The sequence below is a fragment of the Epargyreus clarus genome, unplaced genomic scaffold (assembly GCF_041222505.1).
Source record: "Epargyreus clarus isolate Ecla_fem2 unplaced genomic scaffold, WU_Ecla_fem_2.2 ptg000007l, whole genome shotgun sequence".
Taxonomy (NCBI): Eukaryota; Metazoa; Arthropoda; class Insecta; order Lepidoptera; family Hesperiidae; genus Epargyreus; species Epargyreus clarus.
Window position 1 is genome coordinate 4,602,169 of NW_027332215.1, and position 19,563 is coordinate 4,621,731.

Here is a 19,563-nt window from a genome sequence, read left to right on the forward strand (position 1 = left end):
TGGAAACCAATAGCCTTGCTCGATCCTTGTAATCCAGCCAATGTACGATAACAAGACTTCTGATCCTAAACAACCGTTGTCTGTTTGTGTTTGTGATGCGTAAAGAAAAATATTATTTGAAATATAATTGTATTAAAATTATAAAACCATTACTTCGACCAATTTAAACTTGTACAATCGTACTACATAGCCAGTTCTATAGAGCCAGTGACTATATAAATAAGAACTTATTATTATAAAAATAACATATCATGAAAATACTCTTAACACAAAATAATTAATTAAAATAATATTAATATTAAGATAATTTGAATAGATTTACCATATTTTACTTTAAATATAGTTTTGTTTATTATGTTATAATCTAAGCTTATTTATTGATGCAAAGTACTTAGTCTGACTTAAGCGCGTATAGTCAAAAGTAGCGCTAAATAGCCCTCGCCGGATTCTGTAATCAACTCCAGATAGAATTAGATATTCCCACCTGAGGTCGACAACAGATGCGCCGCTACTCCTGAGGACTAAGCTGAAACGCCTCAGAATAGTATGTCTCCCTTACCACACCCTTAAAACCAGAACACAGCAGCGCTAAACACTGCTGTTATGAGGCAGAAATAGGTGTGACGGTGGTGCCGTCGGAGTCGAGACTCAAAGTGTTCTACCACCTTCAGGTACCTTCCTATGTAGATACATCTTCGAGAACCAAATAGGTAAGTAGGGAAGTGCTTTGAAAACGAATACTCTTTGTTATGTGCGACTCTGTGAGAGATCTATCAACTTATATGAAAGCTTTTTACGCTATTTATCTCTCTCCACATAAATTATTTACTTAAGTCGGGGATTTTAAAATTATTTCATCCTTTTTCAATTACATTTAACCGTCGCGGGTGTTTCAGAATTTTTCATTTTTACTCGTCGCGTATATTTTTTTTTTATTTTTTTTTTATGTATGTCCAGCGATATTTTCGCGATGCCGCGACCGATCGACATGATTCAACCGCCATTGTATGCGGCTAGTTTCACAGGGGGTCCCATTTCGAGTCAATTTTCAAAAGTTCCGCCAGTTTTCCCGGAAAATTGGAAAAACCTGATTTCTTTTAAACTTGAATAACTCGAGTATTTCTTAACCAATTTCAATTTTCTTTTTTTCATATGAAAGGGTATTTCATTGCGGTACTTTTCTACCTTGACATGAGTATGGTCTGATGATTAGAACTTTGAGTTATGGGGTGGAACTATGTACTAAACCAACATTTATTTGAATTATTTCTTACTTTGTAGTGACATAGAAGTCGGTTTTATTTTTTTGTTAATTTTTTTTTATAATAATATTATAATAGCATGGATTTCTGCAAAGTAACGCCTGATACAATCTTAACTTAATATTTTTCGTTTTGTTTTTTATTTAATTGGAAATATACACTGTAATCATTCTGACGATTTGAAGGAGTGTGGCAAAGTTATATTTACAGGGGTTGTTACATTATGGGTTTAAATACCATAAAATTATAATTGAAAAATAATTTTATTAATTTAAGTCATATAAAATTGGTAACTCATTATAATAAATTTAATACACGTTTAAGGATAGTGTCATAAGATTCGTACATTATATTTATATAATAAGATTAATAAGTATATGTAATAAGATCTTGTTTAAAAAATCTTATTAGAAATAACTTTGAGCATTAAATAGTTTTGAATTGCGGGACATTCTAATTTGGAACAGGTTAACTACGCTATTACGCGCGATAGAAGAATAATTGTCGAAAAGCTTATATTGTAGCCATAGATAAGTATAGATATCTCACTGCCTTATAATTTATGTGTAATTTACGCGGAATAATGCTGACATGTGCCGTTAAGACACGAAATCGAAGAAAAAGTGCGAAGAAATATCGTTTCATTCGTAAACGATCTAAAAACTACGTTTTTTAAATATTTTCAAACACGAAAATATTTGACAATGATAATTGTCAAAAGGTTACATTTTCTTTGTTAGGACCGAGTGGTCTCTACTAATCTATGATTGTAGCGAAAAATATTATTGATTCATATGACATCAACTTATAATAAATAAATAATATACAAAGATCCGGCTTGATCTTTTGTCCGTCGATAAAAATACAGTGATACAGTGAGTTAAGAGAAAGGCCTATATAAATGCTAAATATAAAACAGGCTCATTCAGGATGAATATTCATATGCATGCAACGCTCCCGACTACTCATATTTCACAGCATCTGAAAATAAAGGGGAAATAACAATTTTTGCATTGAAATAAACTTGTAAACGAAACAAGCATTCATTTAATTCCAACCAGAAGCACGTAGCGCCATGAATTTCAATGAGACGAGGAAAGAATCCATGCATGCTCGCTTGAAACTGACATTACAGTACTCTTACGTAAAAGTATCCACTTTGATAATAACTCGCTATTTATTTTATATGTACGCGTTTGTGTATACAGATTTCGTGTACTTAATAAGCCTATCAGTGCAGTACTTTATGCTTTTAAGAGGTAGAGGTTTAGTTCCGCGGGAGCAACACGGGGTTAATATAAGATTTGTACTGAATAAACCGTCCGGTGACGCTATGTAGAGGGCTTCGGGATCTCCATAAGAACGCTACCGGAGTTCTATTACCGAAGCCTCATTTTAGTCGCCTCTTACGGATACCATAGCCCTATTCTAGTCCCGGATCTACAGGCGCAAGTCGCTTTCAGATGTTTTTTTTTATTTCCTAATGCATGTAGATATTCTTTTGAATCCAAGAAATGGGGCTGTAATTGAGATCTATATTCTTTTTCTTACGCTATGCTGGGCACTCCTCTCAGAGTGAGAGGGAGTTAGGCTATGGTGCACCGCGCTGCCTAAGTGCCCTTTCGTTACATAGCAATGTGTTATATTTGCTTTCACAGATACGCCTTAATCAGTATAATAGCAATATGGCGCCACTTACATTTACTGATATTGCGTAGATAAAAATTTGGTAAAATAACTTTTGATCAATACTTAATGAAAATAATAAAAAATCAGTAAACCAACAATAATATACCAAATAGCTGTATGAAAATTAGTAATATAAATTTTAACTTTAAAAATCTAATGTCAATCAGATTCATTGATTAAATTATATATTTTTAATTAGCAACAACAAGTTACAGGTCCAAGGACCGCTTTCCATTACGCAAAATCCTTTTTTTATTTACTTTGTACAAAAGTTATTCAAAAACAAAATTGGATGATTAATTTTGCGCTACCCTATACGATTCATTTAGTCAACAGAGATAATTAGGTATTTATTGATACTAGCATAAAATAATACTGAGATATTTATATTATTTAAAAATACCAACGTATAAAACTCAGTGAAATTATTATATTTATAAATTAACATTATTGATTAATTACATGTTAGATAAATTTTATGAAATTAGTATTTTCAGAAAGAAAGAGCTAAGATAAAAAATATAATGTTCTTTATTAAACTTACTGTATTATACTATATAAACAAATATAGGTAACATAATCATTCAATACATAAAATTTCAATGTATGTTGCATGGAATATGCCTAATGAATTATAGGTTAATATAAGTCCTACCTAACTACTACCAATTCTTTTTATCTTTTTTTTTATTATTTCCCATTCAAGGGGATCGATCCCTTTTAAGACCCACTGCCCCACTGACATAGTCCTCCCCTAATTGGCGCCATTCCAACCGGTCCCGTGCCCTTTGAATCCAGCGGTTCCCGCCGTCTTCTTTAAGTCGTCTACCCATCTTTTTATTATTCGTTTTGAAAAAGGTCTGCATTATGAAAATTCAAAGCGTCTAATCTTCCTATTACGATCATTAGATAAATCATAAAATATCTGAAAATACCGTTCCTTTTTATTTGTAGTTTTGCCTTTAGCGGTTTTAGATATAGATCTTTTGAGCTCAGTAATAGGTCTTCGTTTGTACCTCTTTACTCTTTTGTACGGCACCCTAGGCAAACAGAAAAATCATAAAAAATAAACTAACATGCTCCGAGCATAGATTAGTAAAGATACTTCGCCGCCCTGAAATTGAATGAAGCCACAAATGGCTTATTAGTATCTAAGTTCTTTTTTTGAATTCTTGACAAATAAAAACATTTTTAGAAAAAAATTATGCATAAATAACCAATACTGCGTAATTTACATAATAAATAAATAATAATTTCAAATATTTTAGGGACATTTCAGCACGGAGACGTGGCAAAACTTTTTTACGCAACTTAGGAGTTTTTACGCATGTTAGGAGTGAGTAATTTTTACTAATCTATGGCTCCGAGTTAATTAAACATTCTAAAATCCTTAGTATAAGTTAGTCAAAAACTAGCGTCCTATTAAAACTTACACTCAGTTGTGCTTTCAGCAAAGTTTCGGATGTGGGTCAAATTCACGTAGGTCGGATGTAACTTTAGATAAATGTTAACGGAACTGTGCCAAAGTCAAGTTCGCACGTGCTGCCATTACTCCCTAACGTTGTAACAAATTGTAGGTACTAATGGAAAACTAGGTATTAGAATAGTTTAGTTTATTTAATTTGATCGTTGGCTAGAACCGTGGATCCATTACTGTCCCACTAGTGAGCACAGGTCTCCTCTCAGAATGAGTAGTAGGCCACTGTCCACCGTTGGCCAACCAATTTACATTTCAATATGGTAGACCAGTTGGTCTGGTTGATGAGATAGCTATCTCATAGTATTTAACAGAAAAAATAAACACTGCATCATTAAATTTGTACACGCAGTTAACGAAAGAAGATGAAGGTGCTTTAACTTTATTTTATTTGCCCCTGACGACAAAATTAGTCTTATATCATAGTAAATAGTCTCATATCGCGGCTGTGATAGTGAGGGTCCTAGGTCTAAATGCCAGGTGTTACCCTGTAGTTTCAGGACCAGAATAGGGCTACGGTATCCCCTGCCTGTCGTATGAGGCGACTAAAAGGGGGTTTCTAGGGTCGCGGGTGGCTCGTACCGCCCGGCCAGCAGCCCCGGAATGGATGGCGTTATGCGTGGTCGCTTACCATCGTACGCACGAGACGGTGTGGCGAGCGTCAAGCTCACCTGGGCGGAGCCCGACGGGGCAACGCGCTAAGAGGACTCCGGTTGCATTCCTTTGGAGATTCCGGAGCCCTCTACGCAGCGCCGAGGACGGCCACCGGGGGGGTTGTAGTGCGGTAAGAATCCCACATAACCCTGTGTCGGTCCCACAGCACTGGCTACCTTTTGAAGGTTTCCCCCTCGTAAACAAAAAAAAAAAGATTTAAATGTCAGACACGTACACGTACACGTAAATTATGTGATGATTAGAAATTAATGTTCACTTGCTTTAACCGGGACAGAAAAATCATGCATCATCAAAAGAAATTCTCCTGCTTTTGAGTCCGAGGTGTGTATGAAGTCTACTTTGCATGTAGCCACCGCTGTGGCCCATGGCCTAAACCCTTCTCACTCTAAGAGGGAGACCCATACTCAGCAGTGGACGAGAGAAGTGAAACTGCCTTGATACCTTCATATTGAAGGAGGTATTCATGTAAAATATACATTCTCCCGATGTATATTTTACAAACAACAATTACTTATATTTCACTGACATGACATAATATTGTTGTCAATTATTCCATGACCTTTATCAACTGAAGTTTCTGCGAAAAAGCGGGAGTTTCCTCCTAGGCAATTGCTCTGTGAAATATAACCTATTTTCATCTTCAATAAAGTTTATAGGTTGATATGTGTATTTTAATGATGCATTGATCGATCCAACTATAGGTACATTATTTGGTAAATGGATTACTTGGTTGAAAGAATCCATTTATGATTGATTGAACGTCCGCCTAATTCGAGATTGTTTTAATTTTTGCCTCCGAACATAAAATTATATTTGGTTGCACAAATACAGGAAAAAATTAATTACAAGTATATTAGTAGTTAGTAAAATAGGATAATTTATGTTTAATACCTTATTTGTATTTCCTTCCTTTGTATTGCCCACTTAAAAGCAGGTGAAATGCACGGAGGTATTAATATTTTTCATATAATTAATAAGCATTTACACGATAGATGAATATCTAAAAATGTGAATAAGTATCACTTACATTGTGTTAAAACCTACAGGGCAGTAGGTATTTCATCTAATTAAATTGTCTATAAATAGAAAAATGATAAAAAGCTGCCACAATGTTAAGTGCATTGAACGTATCATTCTGTGTAATAAAAGAGTGTGCCGCTGATATCAGCATCATATTAAATGAGCGCGCCGAGTGAGTGAGTGAGTGATTAAATAATCACCTTAATGGTTATTACATATTTGGCAGTAATCAATAATGCATGTGAATCAATAGTGACAAGTGTTCAGCGGCTAAATAAGAGAAGTGCAGAGTGCGTACGGGTGGCGGATGCGCGTGCGCGGGGTGGGTGCCGTCGCACGTCGCGCGTCGGCGGGAGTCGCGTGCGCCCGCGCAGCGCCTCGACACCTCAGTAGCGCGACCAGTCCCGACCGGCACACACGATGATCGCGCTCGCCGCCGCGTTGCTCTGCGCGCTCGCCGGCCAGCTGGGCGCCGGAGCCAGCGTCCACTGCGCCATGCGCCGCGAGATCTCCCCGTGCACCTGCCGCCGGGAAGACACCGGCACCGGTGTCATCCTGGTCATCTGTCAGCGGATCAACACGTACGAGGACATCTCGCGCGCCCTCACCAACAAGTTCAATCCCGAGACCAAGATCGGCCTGGACATCTCCTATTCCCAGCTGCCCGACTTCGCCGACCACAGCTTCCGCGAGCTCGGCCTCTCGATAACGAGGCTCAAGCTCAACTTCGACAACCTAAGGCAAGTCGCTTTATTGGATACGGTTAGAATTTTACCATTGATAATAAACTCTTTGTTGTGTAAACATTTATTAAAACGGCACAACGTAATGTGATAATGATATAAGCTGTGTTCGAGGTGATGGGCATAGCAGGTCAGTGATAAGAGAACCGGCTCCGATGGGTATAAGCGTCTTATCCAAATTATGGGCTGCGATCTATCCGGAGATGCTGCGACTGCACTTCCTGGAATCTAAGCTCCAACACCCGTCGGTTTTAAGTCACATAATTCTTCTAATCTTCATCGCAATCGGAGCGCTGCCCAGTAAATTTCCTTCGGAATAGCTTTATTATTAAAACCGTAATGCTTATCAGCATCGGAACTACAATTATTAAGCGCAAACATGAGACACGCGGACTAAACAGTAATAAATTATATTTAGCGAGTTACGCTTAGTTTTCGGCGAATGTGGCCGTCGAAAGACAACAATTAGGACGCCCGTGACCTGCCGAATCGACCCTTATTGACCACAATTGATCTCTTGAGGTTCTCGTCACCATAATTACATGGCCGTATCGTTTGGCTCGCGAGAAATTTGCCTCACATTTCACCATCGCAGTTGATTTCTGTAAATTTATGACTCATCTGGTAGTAGATATGAAGTCGCTCCCGTTCATATGTTTTAGATAAAAATGTTCATTGTTATTTTTCTCGGAACAATATTTCGTGTTGCGTTTCGCAGTAATTATTGTGGTTTTGTTTTGTTTTATTATGGGTACTCATAGTATTAAGTTAAGAATCGTTTGATCGGTCGCTGTGTGTGAATTCCACCCGAGTATGGGGATCACATCTAGGAGACGGAGCCCGATAGTTCGCCGGGTTATCTGAGGTCGCTTCTAAAGCAGTAAAATTGAATGATATCGTATTGGTCGTGTAATATTCGCTGTATCTACACATTAATGGTTTTCTAACAAATAACATCGGTCGTTGTTTGTGGCTGTTAGTGAATTGTTATTGATGAACTAATTGATACTTATAAAAAACATTTGCCGGTCGGAAATCCCCATCGGACATTCCAATGATGGTTTGATGCTTAGTTCTTGTTAAATTTGGTAAGCGTTCTTCGTGTTTAGTCCTGTGAACGACAACCAACGCGGCACATTGATCATCATACCAGTCTGTCGTGGAAAAGGAGGATTTGGACCTAGGTTATTGAGTACTAGTTTTTATGCGCTCCTGGTATCGACATCTTATTGAAAAAAGAGCAGCGTTAGGCCTACCTGAAAAAATATTAAAACATCACAAATGTACTATCCTACTACCATTTACACTTTTACCAATTCTCAGTGGCTACATGCTACATGCTACAACTGAGATGTTATTTAGAAAATGTTGATATTATTTTATCGAAAAATTTAATTTAATGTTGCTGCAAAAATCAATGTGTGTCACTGTATCATTCACATTCCTTTGGTTTACTTTTATTTATTATCTTATTATTTCTATGTATAGACGGTAAGTTTAACCTTATTTTGCACATAGTTGTAGATAAAGAGTTGCGATAAATACGTAAAAATAAACATAACATCTAAATTATTAAGTGAGTATAATCATAATTATATTTACCACTCGAATACAAATATTCAGTTCGCCGAATCATTGTCATCACAAAGTTTCGTTGAAGAACTGTTTCATAATGAAATATTTTGCAAAATTTATACTCATGTCACATGTGTTACAGAAAAAAAAAGAGAATGCACTGTAGGTAATTTTTGTTTTGTGCGCTTTTTACACATCTAGTATAGGCAAGAGGTGATTAAAGAATACTAGAAAAATTTTACTACAATTATTCACCAAACCCACCAAATTACTGGTCTTGTTTAGCAACTGATCTTATATGAACTTTTGAATAAATAAGAAAAGTTCCAATATCCAAATGACTACAATCAATTTTTCGATACACTTGATATTTCTCAAAAAAAAATTACAGAAAGAATATGAATAACGAATCACGAAATAGCAAAACACATCATAAAAATAAATGGGCCACCATCGTCCTGTAAGAAACCGCAATTTTTCGGCGTTTTCGCTTTACTTGTTAAACCGTGATAAGTAGATAGTTCTCTTTCTTACAATGCACTTACTTCAATAGCTGCTGACATAATATACTAAAAATAAGTAATGAAAATTCGGTGGACAATTATTTTTTGTATTTGTTGGTCTAATTAGGATGATTAATCCTTACAATGGTTAAATTCAAAGTGAATTCAGAAAGGGTTGCAATTATATCAAATCAAACTATTTCCACCGGAAAAGATAGATATTATTCAGAAATTGTCTTGGGGCAGGGGTAGGGTTGCCACCCGTATTATATTATATAGTATCGTACTATATTTTAGTCAATTGTACTATATGTGTTAGAAAAACAATATAGGATGAAAAATACTATATTTTTATCACTCATTCAATTGTCAAAAAATTAAGAAATATATTTAAAATCATTTCCTTTCCTCTCTCCATTCCTGCAACTTCCGCTTTTACAGAAAGATTTTTTTCCGTCATGAATGTGAAATGGAGAGGAAAGGAATAGAGCATCTATTCATTTAATCAAAAATGAGTTGTTAACATACTCTAATATAGATCTAAATTGCTCAGATGCCTATAATTATTTTAAAAATAATAGAACCTTTATGGCCAAAGCGAAAGGTAATAATAAATACTCATGGAAAAATAAATAATGATTGAAAATATCAATACTAATATTATAAAGAGGTAAAATTTGTTGTTTGTTAGGGCTAATCTTTGGAAATACTGAATTGATCATGAAAATTCTTTCACAATCAGAAAGGTACACTATTCAGGAGTGCTATATTTTATTATGATTGCAAAGCAAAGCGGGCGACGCTGCGGGTACTGCTAGTACAGCCCGTATTAAGTAATTGTCAAACGTCAATCTTTGACAGGATAACATATGATATATTGAGTATTGTTAGAACCCTTTGTAGTTCGACTCCGGCAGCACCACCGTCACACCAATTTCTGCCTCATAACAGCAGTGTTATGCGCTGCTGTGTTCTGGTTCAAAGGGTGTGGTAAGGGAGACATATTTTTCCGAGGCGTTCCAGATTAATCTTCAAGGATAGCGGCGCATCTGTGGCAGACCTCAGGTAGGAATATCTAATCCTATCTGGGGTTGATTACAGATTTTCATGGGCGGCAGTAGTCACTTACCATCAGGTGGATTGCATGCTCATCTGCTACTCCTATATTATAAAAAATATCAATAATTAAAAAACATACATATTTAGTGAGCTCTTGAACATTTTATATGTTTACGGGCGTTCTCGTCTACCACGAAGTGCAGAGATAACTCCGACTCAATAATTCTTATTCACTCGATAACAACATGGTCTTCATATGACACGGTTCTTTTTAATAACAATATAAACATTTTATATACTTACATGTGTTCTGTTCTGTCCATGTGTTGTGTTCTCTCCATCTTTGACCTGAAGCTTTCGATAAATATTGATTCCTTATTATTTATTTATTTATACAAATGCAGGGACCTGTATCAAAAGGTCTGTATACATATGCTTTTACGTGGCTTCGTCCATAAACTCCCCTTTTAACTTCATCGGTTTATTTTCAAGAAAGCGCTAAATTTGGTATGGGCTACTTGATCTTAATTTATTGTAAAGTTATCTTCTTGCGTGAAAGCATATTTCAAATGCGTTAAAACATTCCAACAACGAATCATTACATTATTTAATGGAATTTTGCCCTTTGACTCTACTTAGTGTATATTGGCTTATTTCATACATTTCGCTTAACTCTGAATACTTTGTTACGGAAATCTGTGGAATGTAGATTTCCTTTACTGTTAAAATAATTAATTAAAAAAATGTATATAAATTGCAAACAGCTGAGGAGTCTGGGATTCGATTCCTGACTCTTACAGGGAGAGACCAATTAAAATAATTAATTATAGCGTCGTGCAAAGGTTTTTTTATATAATATAGGAGTAGCAGAAGAGCATGCAGTCCACCTGACGGTAAGTGGCTACTGCCGCCCATGGACACTTGTAATCAGCCCCAGATAGGATTAGATATTCCCACCTGAGGTTGGCCACAGATGCGCCGCTACCCCTCAGTACTAAGCTGGAACGCCTCGGAAAAGTCTGTCTCCCTTACCACACCCTTCAAAACGGAACACAGCAGCGCCTAACACTGCTGTTATTAGGTAGAAATAGGTGTGGCGGTGGTGCCGCCGAAATCGAACAACAAAGGGTTCTACCACCTTCAAATATTATGTATAGTATTATGATAAGATGTTAGGTATTGGAATTACAAGCAAACATTCCAATTTTATTTATTTCTACGACTTGCAGTCAACGCAAAAGGGCATCACCTTAATATCACCCACTGACATCAACGCAGATAATAGCCAAGTCGGAGTCTAGGTTAGACAATAGATTAAGTATCAGATCAAACTTTGTCCGAACTGTAGTAGCATTGACACTGTACGAATTCTGTTTCCGTTCTAAGCGGCATGATATTGAATTAGTTGTGAAATAAAAATAAATATAAACTAGTTTTTGGTATGGGTATGCCCTAAATTAATGTTAGTTGTGAATCGATTTATCTCCTCTCTGTTTTGTAATGACGATTTTTCTCAGAAAACTCTTTTATTTGGCAGCCCTTTCTACTATTTTTTCATAATATGGGAGTAGCAGATGAGCATTCAGTCCACCTGATGGTAAGTGGCTACTGCCGCCCATGGACCTCCTTTCCTTCCTGAGGTCGGCAACAGATGCGCCGCTACGCCTGAGGACTAAGCTGGAAAGGACTATGTTACCCTTACCACACCCTTCAAATCAGAACACAGCAGCGCTTAACACTGCTGTTAAAGGCAGAAATAGGTGTCGCGGTGGTGCCGCCGGAATCGAGCAAATGGTTCTACCACCTTAATTGCTATCATGTACCTGTTGTTAGATAGTCTACAGCTATGCCTCAATAGATATTTTGAGTACTTGGACGTTTTGCTACTTAGATATTTTGATAGTAAGGCATATTATGAAACCCAAGCTGGTTCAAAATGAAGAATATCTAATGCCTTTTCTCATAGTCAATGTAAATATAATTTCCTTTTTCTTTGCACACCACAAAACGTTTCAAGGAAAATCTGTCCCTCAAAATGGAAGTTCCAGGAAGCTTAGCTCGTCTGATGGTATTGTCTTGGCAATTTTCGTGTTTAGGGTTTCGTACCCAAAGGGTAAAAAACGGGACCCTATTACTAAGTCTCTGTGGTTGTCACGAACTTTTCTTTTTTAGCTTACTAGCAACTGTGTTGGCAGTTGATACCTTTTTTTCTTTTTCTTTACGAGGGGGAAACCTTCATAAGGTACTCGACGACGTGGGAGCGACGCCGGGTTATGTGGGATTTTTACCGCACTAAAACCCCCCCGGTGGCGGTCCTCAACGGGGAACTCCGGTATCTCCGACTTAACGCAACCGGAGTCCTCTCAGTGCCCCATCGGGCTCCACCCAGGTGACCATGACGCTCGCCAGACCGTCTTGTCTACACGACGGTATGCGACCACATATACCGCCGTCATTCCCGGGGTCGCTGGCCGGGCGGTTTGAGCTCCCATTCTTGCCACCCGCAACTCTGGAAGCCCCCTTTTAGTCGCTTCTTACGACAGGCAGGGGATACCATAGCCTATTCTGTTCCGGGAACTACAGGGACAAAGTCAGTTGATACCTAGTAGATTCTTGACAGGCATGATAAAACAGTGATACTTAGAAGCGGCACATTATCTTAATCTTAGACATTTGTCGTAGCAACGCATTTATGACCAACATAAGGTTTCTACTCTCTGACCCTATTTGGGGTTGATTATAAATAGCTGTGGGTGATGATCGAACTAATTTAGGTGGTAAGCCCTCTGTGGTTCGACTCCGGTGGCACCACTGCCACACTTATTACTGCTTAATAAGCAATGTTAAGATCTTGTGTGTTCTGGTTTGAAATGTATGGTAAGGGAAACATACTTTTCCGAGGCATTCCAGCTTAGTCCTCAGAGTTAGCGGTGCATCTGTGGCCGACCTCAGGTAGGAATCTAATATTATCTGGGGTTGATGACGGCAGTAGCCTCTTGCCATCATTGCTACTTCGTTTTTTACCTATTTTTATTTTTGTTGGTAGATCTATGTCCACGATATCGTTTATGATTGCAATTGATTTAATAGAGCATAATTTTAAATTGTATTAATCAATCAATTACGCGGCAGTGCAATTAATTGGAACTTAGCTCACGTGATATTCTCATTCATCTAATTAAGAAAACTGGTTGAATCCTGATTTAATAAATTATGAAGTATTTTATGTAATCTCTAAGATTATTTACAGGTATTCAAATAAGTATACGTAATGCCTAAAACTGTCTTATGTACCAGTCATAGCATAGTGGTTAAGAAACTGCCTCTTGAGCGAGGGATGCGAGGTTCAAATCCCAGCACGCATCTCTGATTTTACAAAATTGTTTGAGTATTAGAAACTAATTGTTACTTACTTAAACGGTAAAGGAAAACATCGTGACGAAATTTTATAGCCGAGAATTAAAAAAAAATAATTATCGAGGGGGAAACCTTCAAAAGGTACCCGACAACGTGGGAGCGACGCCGGGTTATGTGGGATTTTACCCCCCGGTGGCCGTCCTCTGCGCTGCGTTGAGGGCTCCGGGATCTCCAAAGGAACGCAACCGGAGTCCTCTTAGCGCGTTGCCCCGTCGGGCTCCGCCCAGGTGAGCTTGACGCTCGCCACACCATCTGGTGGGTACGACGGTATGCGACCACACATACCGTCGTGCTTCCCGGGGCCGCTGGCCAGGCGGTTCGAGCTCCCACTCTCGCCGCCCGCAACCCCGGAAGCCCCCTTTTAGTCGTCTCTTACGACAGGCCGGGGATACCGTAGCCCTATTCTAGTCCCGGAACTACAGGAACATCTGAGAGGAGACCTGTGTCCAGCAGTGGGACATTAGTGAATTAATGATGAATACTATCTTATTTGATATATTTCGTTAGTAATAGTGTGAAATCGAATACCGTTTAATATCTATTTCGTACCAGAAATTGATTTATAACTTGGAAATGTACTTGAGATGTTTTCGTGTTCTTCCTGTATTCTTCGAAGTGATAATTCCACCAAAAGAAAATAATGCCCTGAGACGGGAAGGTTATTATAGCGACTACCGTTATACATACTCTGTAGAAATGTCGATTGTCTGTCTATTATGATTGAAGAGATAGAGCCCTGTGACAGACGGGCAGAGCGCAGTCTCAGTAATAGGGTCTCCGTTTTACTTTTGGTACGAAAATTAAAAATCATTTTGAGGATCGGTACGGACTGTACAAGTACAACATGTATTTCTGGTGATCTCTGATCACCTTAATGGATCAGCCACTGATACCCCATGTGGGTTTTGAATTATGAATTGATAACATGTATGCCTGTAGAACTGTGCTAATAGTACGTATCACAAATTTACTTTTTAGTTTTTAGGGTTCTAAACGCAAAGGGTAAAAACGGAACCCCGTTACTAAGACTCCGCTGTCTGTCCGTCTGTCCGTCTGCCACAGGGCTCTATCTCCTGAACCGTAATAGATAGACACTCGATTTTTTTTACAGAGTATGTATAAGGGTAGCCGGTATAAAGACAAATACTAAAAAGAAAATAAATGGGTGTCCCAATACAATAAACCGCTATTTTTCGACGTTTTTCGCTGTATCTATATAAACATTAACAATAGACATTTCTAAATTTCACAATCTATATTTCAATGGCTGCTGTAATAACAAGTACTAAAAAGAAAAAAATATGAAAATTTTGGTGGTACGGAACCCTCCGTGTGCGAGTTCGACTTGCACTTGACCAATTATTAGGATTCCGTACGAAAAAACCTCTATACAAAATCGTTCGTGTGTCCCTCTGTTCATCTCACACAGTTAAATGGCTTCGGAACTACGGGACCAAATTAGTTGAAATATAATTTTCGTATGCTCCTCCTTCACCCAAAGGCCACGTAAACTATTGAATTTTGAATTGGGGGAGACATTTTGGTGCCGAAATAAAAAGTGTCGCTGCATCGTGGAACATATCAAAAAGTTAATCCTTACTAATATTATAAATCCGAAAGTAACTCTGTCTGTCTGTCTGTCTGTCTGGTTGTCTTTTTTTCACGCCTAAACCACTGAACCGATTTTAATGAAATTTTGTACAAAGATAGTCTGAGACCCGAGAACGGACATAGGATAGTTTTTATCCCGGAAGTCCCACGGGAACTAGAGATGGCGATCTAAGATCGATTAATCGGAGAATCGATCTTTTGGACCAAAAAGTCGATTATTTTAATCGATATCCTTACTTAATATTATAAATGCGAAAGTAACTCTGTCTGTATGTCTCTTCTTCACGCCTAAACCACTGAATCGATTTTAATGAAATTCTGTACAAAGATAGTCTGAGACCCTAGAATGGACATAGGATAGTTTTTATCCCAGATAGCGATCTTAGATCTATTAATCAGAGAATCGATCTTTTTGACGAAAAAAAGTCTATTCTTTTAATCGGTCTCCAGTATCAGTCTCCAGATCCTACCTACGTTTGTGGGTCTTTTGGCATACTCTAAATAACCATGAGTTTAAAAATATCAATTCTTGCAATCGCAGACGGTTGCAACTTTATTTGTTTATATAGATTTAGTGGGATTTTATTAAGGGATCTTCTGATCGGAGGATTCTTTCCGAAAAAGATCGTTTTTTGAATCGATTCGAATCGAAGTGCAATAAATCGATTCACAAAAAAATCGAGGTCCTAAGAATCGATTCTATCTTCGATCTTTTTTCGAGGATAGCGAAAAAAAAGGTTATCAGGATCAAACAAATTATGTATCCGTCAGCAAATCCTTACTTCCTTACTAATCCTTACTAATATTATAAATGTGGAAGTAACTCTGTCTGTCTGTGTCTTCTTCGCGGCTAAACCACTGAACCGATTTGAATGGAATTTTGTACAAAGATAGTCTGAGACCCGAGAAAGGACATAGGATAGTTTTTATCCCGGAAATCCCACGGGAACAATGGGATGGCGATCTGAGATCGATTAATCGGAGAATCGATGTTTTGAACCTAAAAATCGATTATTTTAATCGATCTCAAGTGATGGATCGATTCAGTGAGTCGATCTTACAACCCAGAAGATCGAAATTCGATTTTTTCATAATTTCCCTACAGTTACTTTACTTATCCATGTTAGTCGATCATCTATCTATTTATATAAAAATGAATATTTGTCTTTTAATACATTTTATAAAATCGGAAACTATGCATTTGATCAAGTGATGATCTTTTGCAAAGTTGTTGTCCAAGAGCCCACGAAGGTTTGGGAGTTGGTAGGACCGACAGATGGCACCACTGTCATTCCAATGAAGGTACGAATTTTCTGTTTTATGTATGTCATATTATATCTTTACATTGCGGGCGAAGCCGCGGGCACCACTAGTTAAGATATAAGGGGAAAGTGGGTCATTTTGGATTATTCACATAAAAATTAAAAACCTTGTATTTCCAAAATTCTTTCTCAGTATTATTTACTTCAGTCTGCTAATATTTCTATACATTAAGCTTGATTAGATTTCTATACGTAGCGTATTACGTACATTATAGCAATGCTGTTGTAAATACATTATGTAACTTAATGGAGCTGGCCATTTCCTACAATATTGACCCGAGAATATCTCAACTCTTATCAATATAATAAAATTATCACATATTGAAAATCTATTTTCTAAGACAAAGTGATTATTTAAAGATTAGTTGGTTAGAAGCACGTTTTGCATATAATCATCAAATTGAACGATAGAGCATTATAACTTCAGTACACTTAGTATGAGTTTTTTTGTTTACGTATTTCCCATATATTTCCAATCAGTTCTGATACAATGCGCTAGGGGCACTGATTGGAAATGTATGGGCAAATACGTAAACAAATACCAAAACAATCATTTTTGTAACAACATAAAAACTCATACTAAGGGTACTGTTTTTAACGTGTAGAGTTAGCAGATGAGCACCTTATCTTATGTTGCCACTGTACGCAGACATCTATTGCCAACCCCAGATAAGATTAAATTCCTACATAAGGTTTGCCACAGATGTGCTTCTACCCCTGACGACTAAGTTGGAATGTCTCAGGAAAGTATATACTCGACTTGGCGGAGGCACTGCCGTGCCTCCAGATTTCTTCCTTTTTACGCGCTGTTTGTTCTGGTTTGCTGACCCTTCAAACCAGGAAGCGCGTATTATGGCTTATTATATTTTATTATTAATTAATTCGAGGAAATACCCGCGTGTCAAAAAATATATAGACTTCAACACCAGAAGACAGGGATTATTTTACCTTTCCGATTCCATTAGGTAACCAAAGTCAAACAATCCCGAATAGGAACTTGTATTACGTAAAGTAACCCGATTACACAATAATCACACGTTTTATAATAAATAACCTTACAAAATCAATATAAGCGCCCCCTACTTTTTGTCTTTACATAATACTAGCTGACCTGGCAAACTTTGTACCGCCTCAAAATCTTTTTATCAAATATATTTCATATAAAATATAGCCTATGTTACTCGTGGATAATGTAGCTTTCGAATGGTGAAAGAATTTTTAAAATCAGTCCAGTAGTTTTTGAGCCTATTCATTACAACCAAACAAACAAAGTTTTCCTCTTTATAATATTAGTGTAGATACGCATAGAAATACAAAAATACATCTATACGTACAATGACGAGTAAGAGCCACAGTTTTTACCGTCTAGAGTTTAGTTCTAGCATCGAGTGAATTAAGCTGATTGTCATATTCCTTCACTCCATAGCTCAAGTTAAAAAGTCCACATCGCTTCGGAAGTTTTATTTGTTCAAACTTCATACAGTCTGAGATTATGTTATAATATGAATGTGTAAGATGAGTTCCGAGTCCCGACGTCTGGTAACCCGCGAATAGTTTCCCCTGAGACTTGTCAAACAAATGAAGCTAGAGGGGTAAAAGTTACAACCGGTATTAGCGATTCTTCAAACTCGTTACGTGGTAGCAAAGTTGACAAAACTTCGAAAACTTCCATATAAAACATGACTTAAAAAGCTTTAATTAGTTTATAGGGATCACGTTTGGGGCCAGCAAATACGATGTTGTCTGCTGGCTCACCCAAATTAGAATCTATAATATTTTCGGCATAGAAATGTAAGGAAATATATGGAAATTAATTATCATTGAATGGTCACAATAAAGATAGAGAGATCGTAATGGGCTAGTTCACAAGGTAACAATTTATTAGAAATGATACATTAGAAAGCTGTCGATTCCAAAATGCTCATTGTTTTAGCAACCCTTAGCGAAACGAAATCTAATTCATTATAATGATGACGACACTCTAGGCGGTACTGCATCTACTGTATTCATTATAATTACTTTTATCGATAAATTTCACCGATATAATATTACCGACAAAAGTACGCATATACCACATTACTATATGTATATTAATTAATATATTTTAACATTAATTATCCCGTTACATTGAGGAACCCGTTGCATTACGAAACAAATGGAAAACCCAATTCAAAGGTAATACAACCATTATTTTAAAACCACAACTCACCACCCGACTTGTGTCGGATTTAATACCGAATATACGAGTTCTGTGCGAAAATATTTAATAATGATAATACGTTTACAGTAACAAAAACGTAAAGAAGACAAGCTTATACTTTTATATAGGCCGCTATATATAAATAGTAATTAAATGGAACCTTTCTGACTTATTCTTTGTGTTAAGATTAATAAAAAGATGTCTATAAAATGTTAACAGATTATGGTCCCAGACTCCATGAAACATTCATATACCTTGAAGAATTAAATAAAACGTTTATTCATTCTTTCCTATATTTTACATAACACTTTTCTACCATCAACGGTTTTAAATTTCTTTTGTCACAATATACAAACTCCACACAATTATATTGTAATTTCCACAGACCTGCCAGTTATCTACTATCTACACTTTGTGCAACTTGCAAGGGACGTGGATGGCATATTTGTAATTAAGTACACTATTTGTAGGTAAAGGCTTTGGACATATTTGCCGTCTCACTGAGGATGCAATTAGTGTCACCGCCAGGCAAAGCGAAGCTCTTTAAATAAACGTGTATACAGCTTGCAGTGATGAACATAATTCCATGAGCGTAGTTACAGATATGCTTTTTACACTCACACCCCCTAGGTTATTCTGTGGCGTGGGAGCCACAGACAGACAAAGTCAAATACACACACACACAACACAAAACAGATAATTTAATTCATCATTCAGATGTCTGTCTGGCTGGGGATTAAGCCCGGAACCCGCGTGTCTGATTTTATGATTTTTATCCTCTACTATGCTAAAGGAGAGATTCGGAAGCAGAGACTATGTCTCTGAAATCTCGCCGGCGAAAAGAAAACAGTGTTTTCTTAACCCGACTGCTCACGGTAATGTTTTTCGAACGTATGTATGTCTCATTCTTTGGCACGACCTACAACATAAACGACGTGACGGATTTTAATATATGTTGTTGCTATCTTTGGATTCTTCTTATGGTAACATAGGCTACATTTTTTATAATG

General features: G+C 37.2%; 1 protein-coding gene across 1 annotated transcript in view; it reads left to right on the top strand.

Moving 5' to 3' along the window:
- The first annotated feature begins 6,419 nt into the window (after positions 1 to 6,419).
- Positions 6,420 to 19,563, top strand: part of ltl (leucine-rich repeat-containing larval translucida) — a 49,427-nt gene continuing 36,283 nt past the window's right edge. Inside the window, exon 1 of the mRNA XM_073074417.1 lies at positions 6,420 to 6,863. Within this exon, the coding sequence (XP_072930518.1) occupies positions 6,544 to 6,863 (320 nt within the window). The 5' untranslated portion in view covers positions 6,420 to 6,543. The remainder of the gene's footprint in view (positions 6,864 to 19,563) is intronic.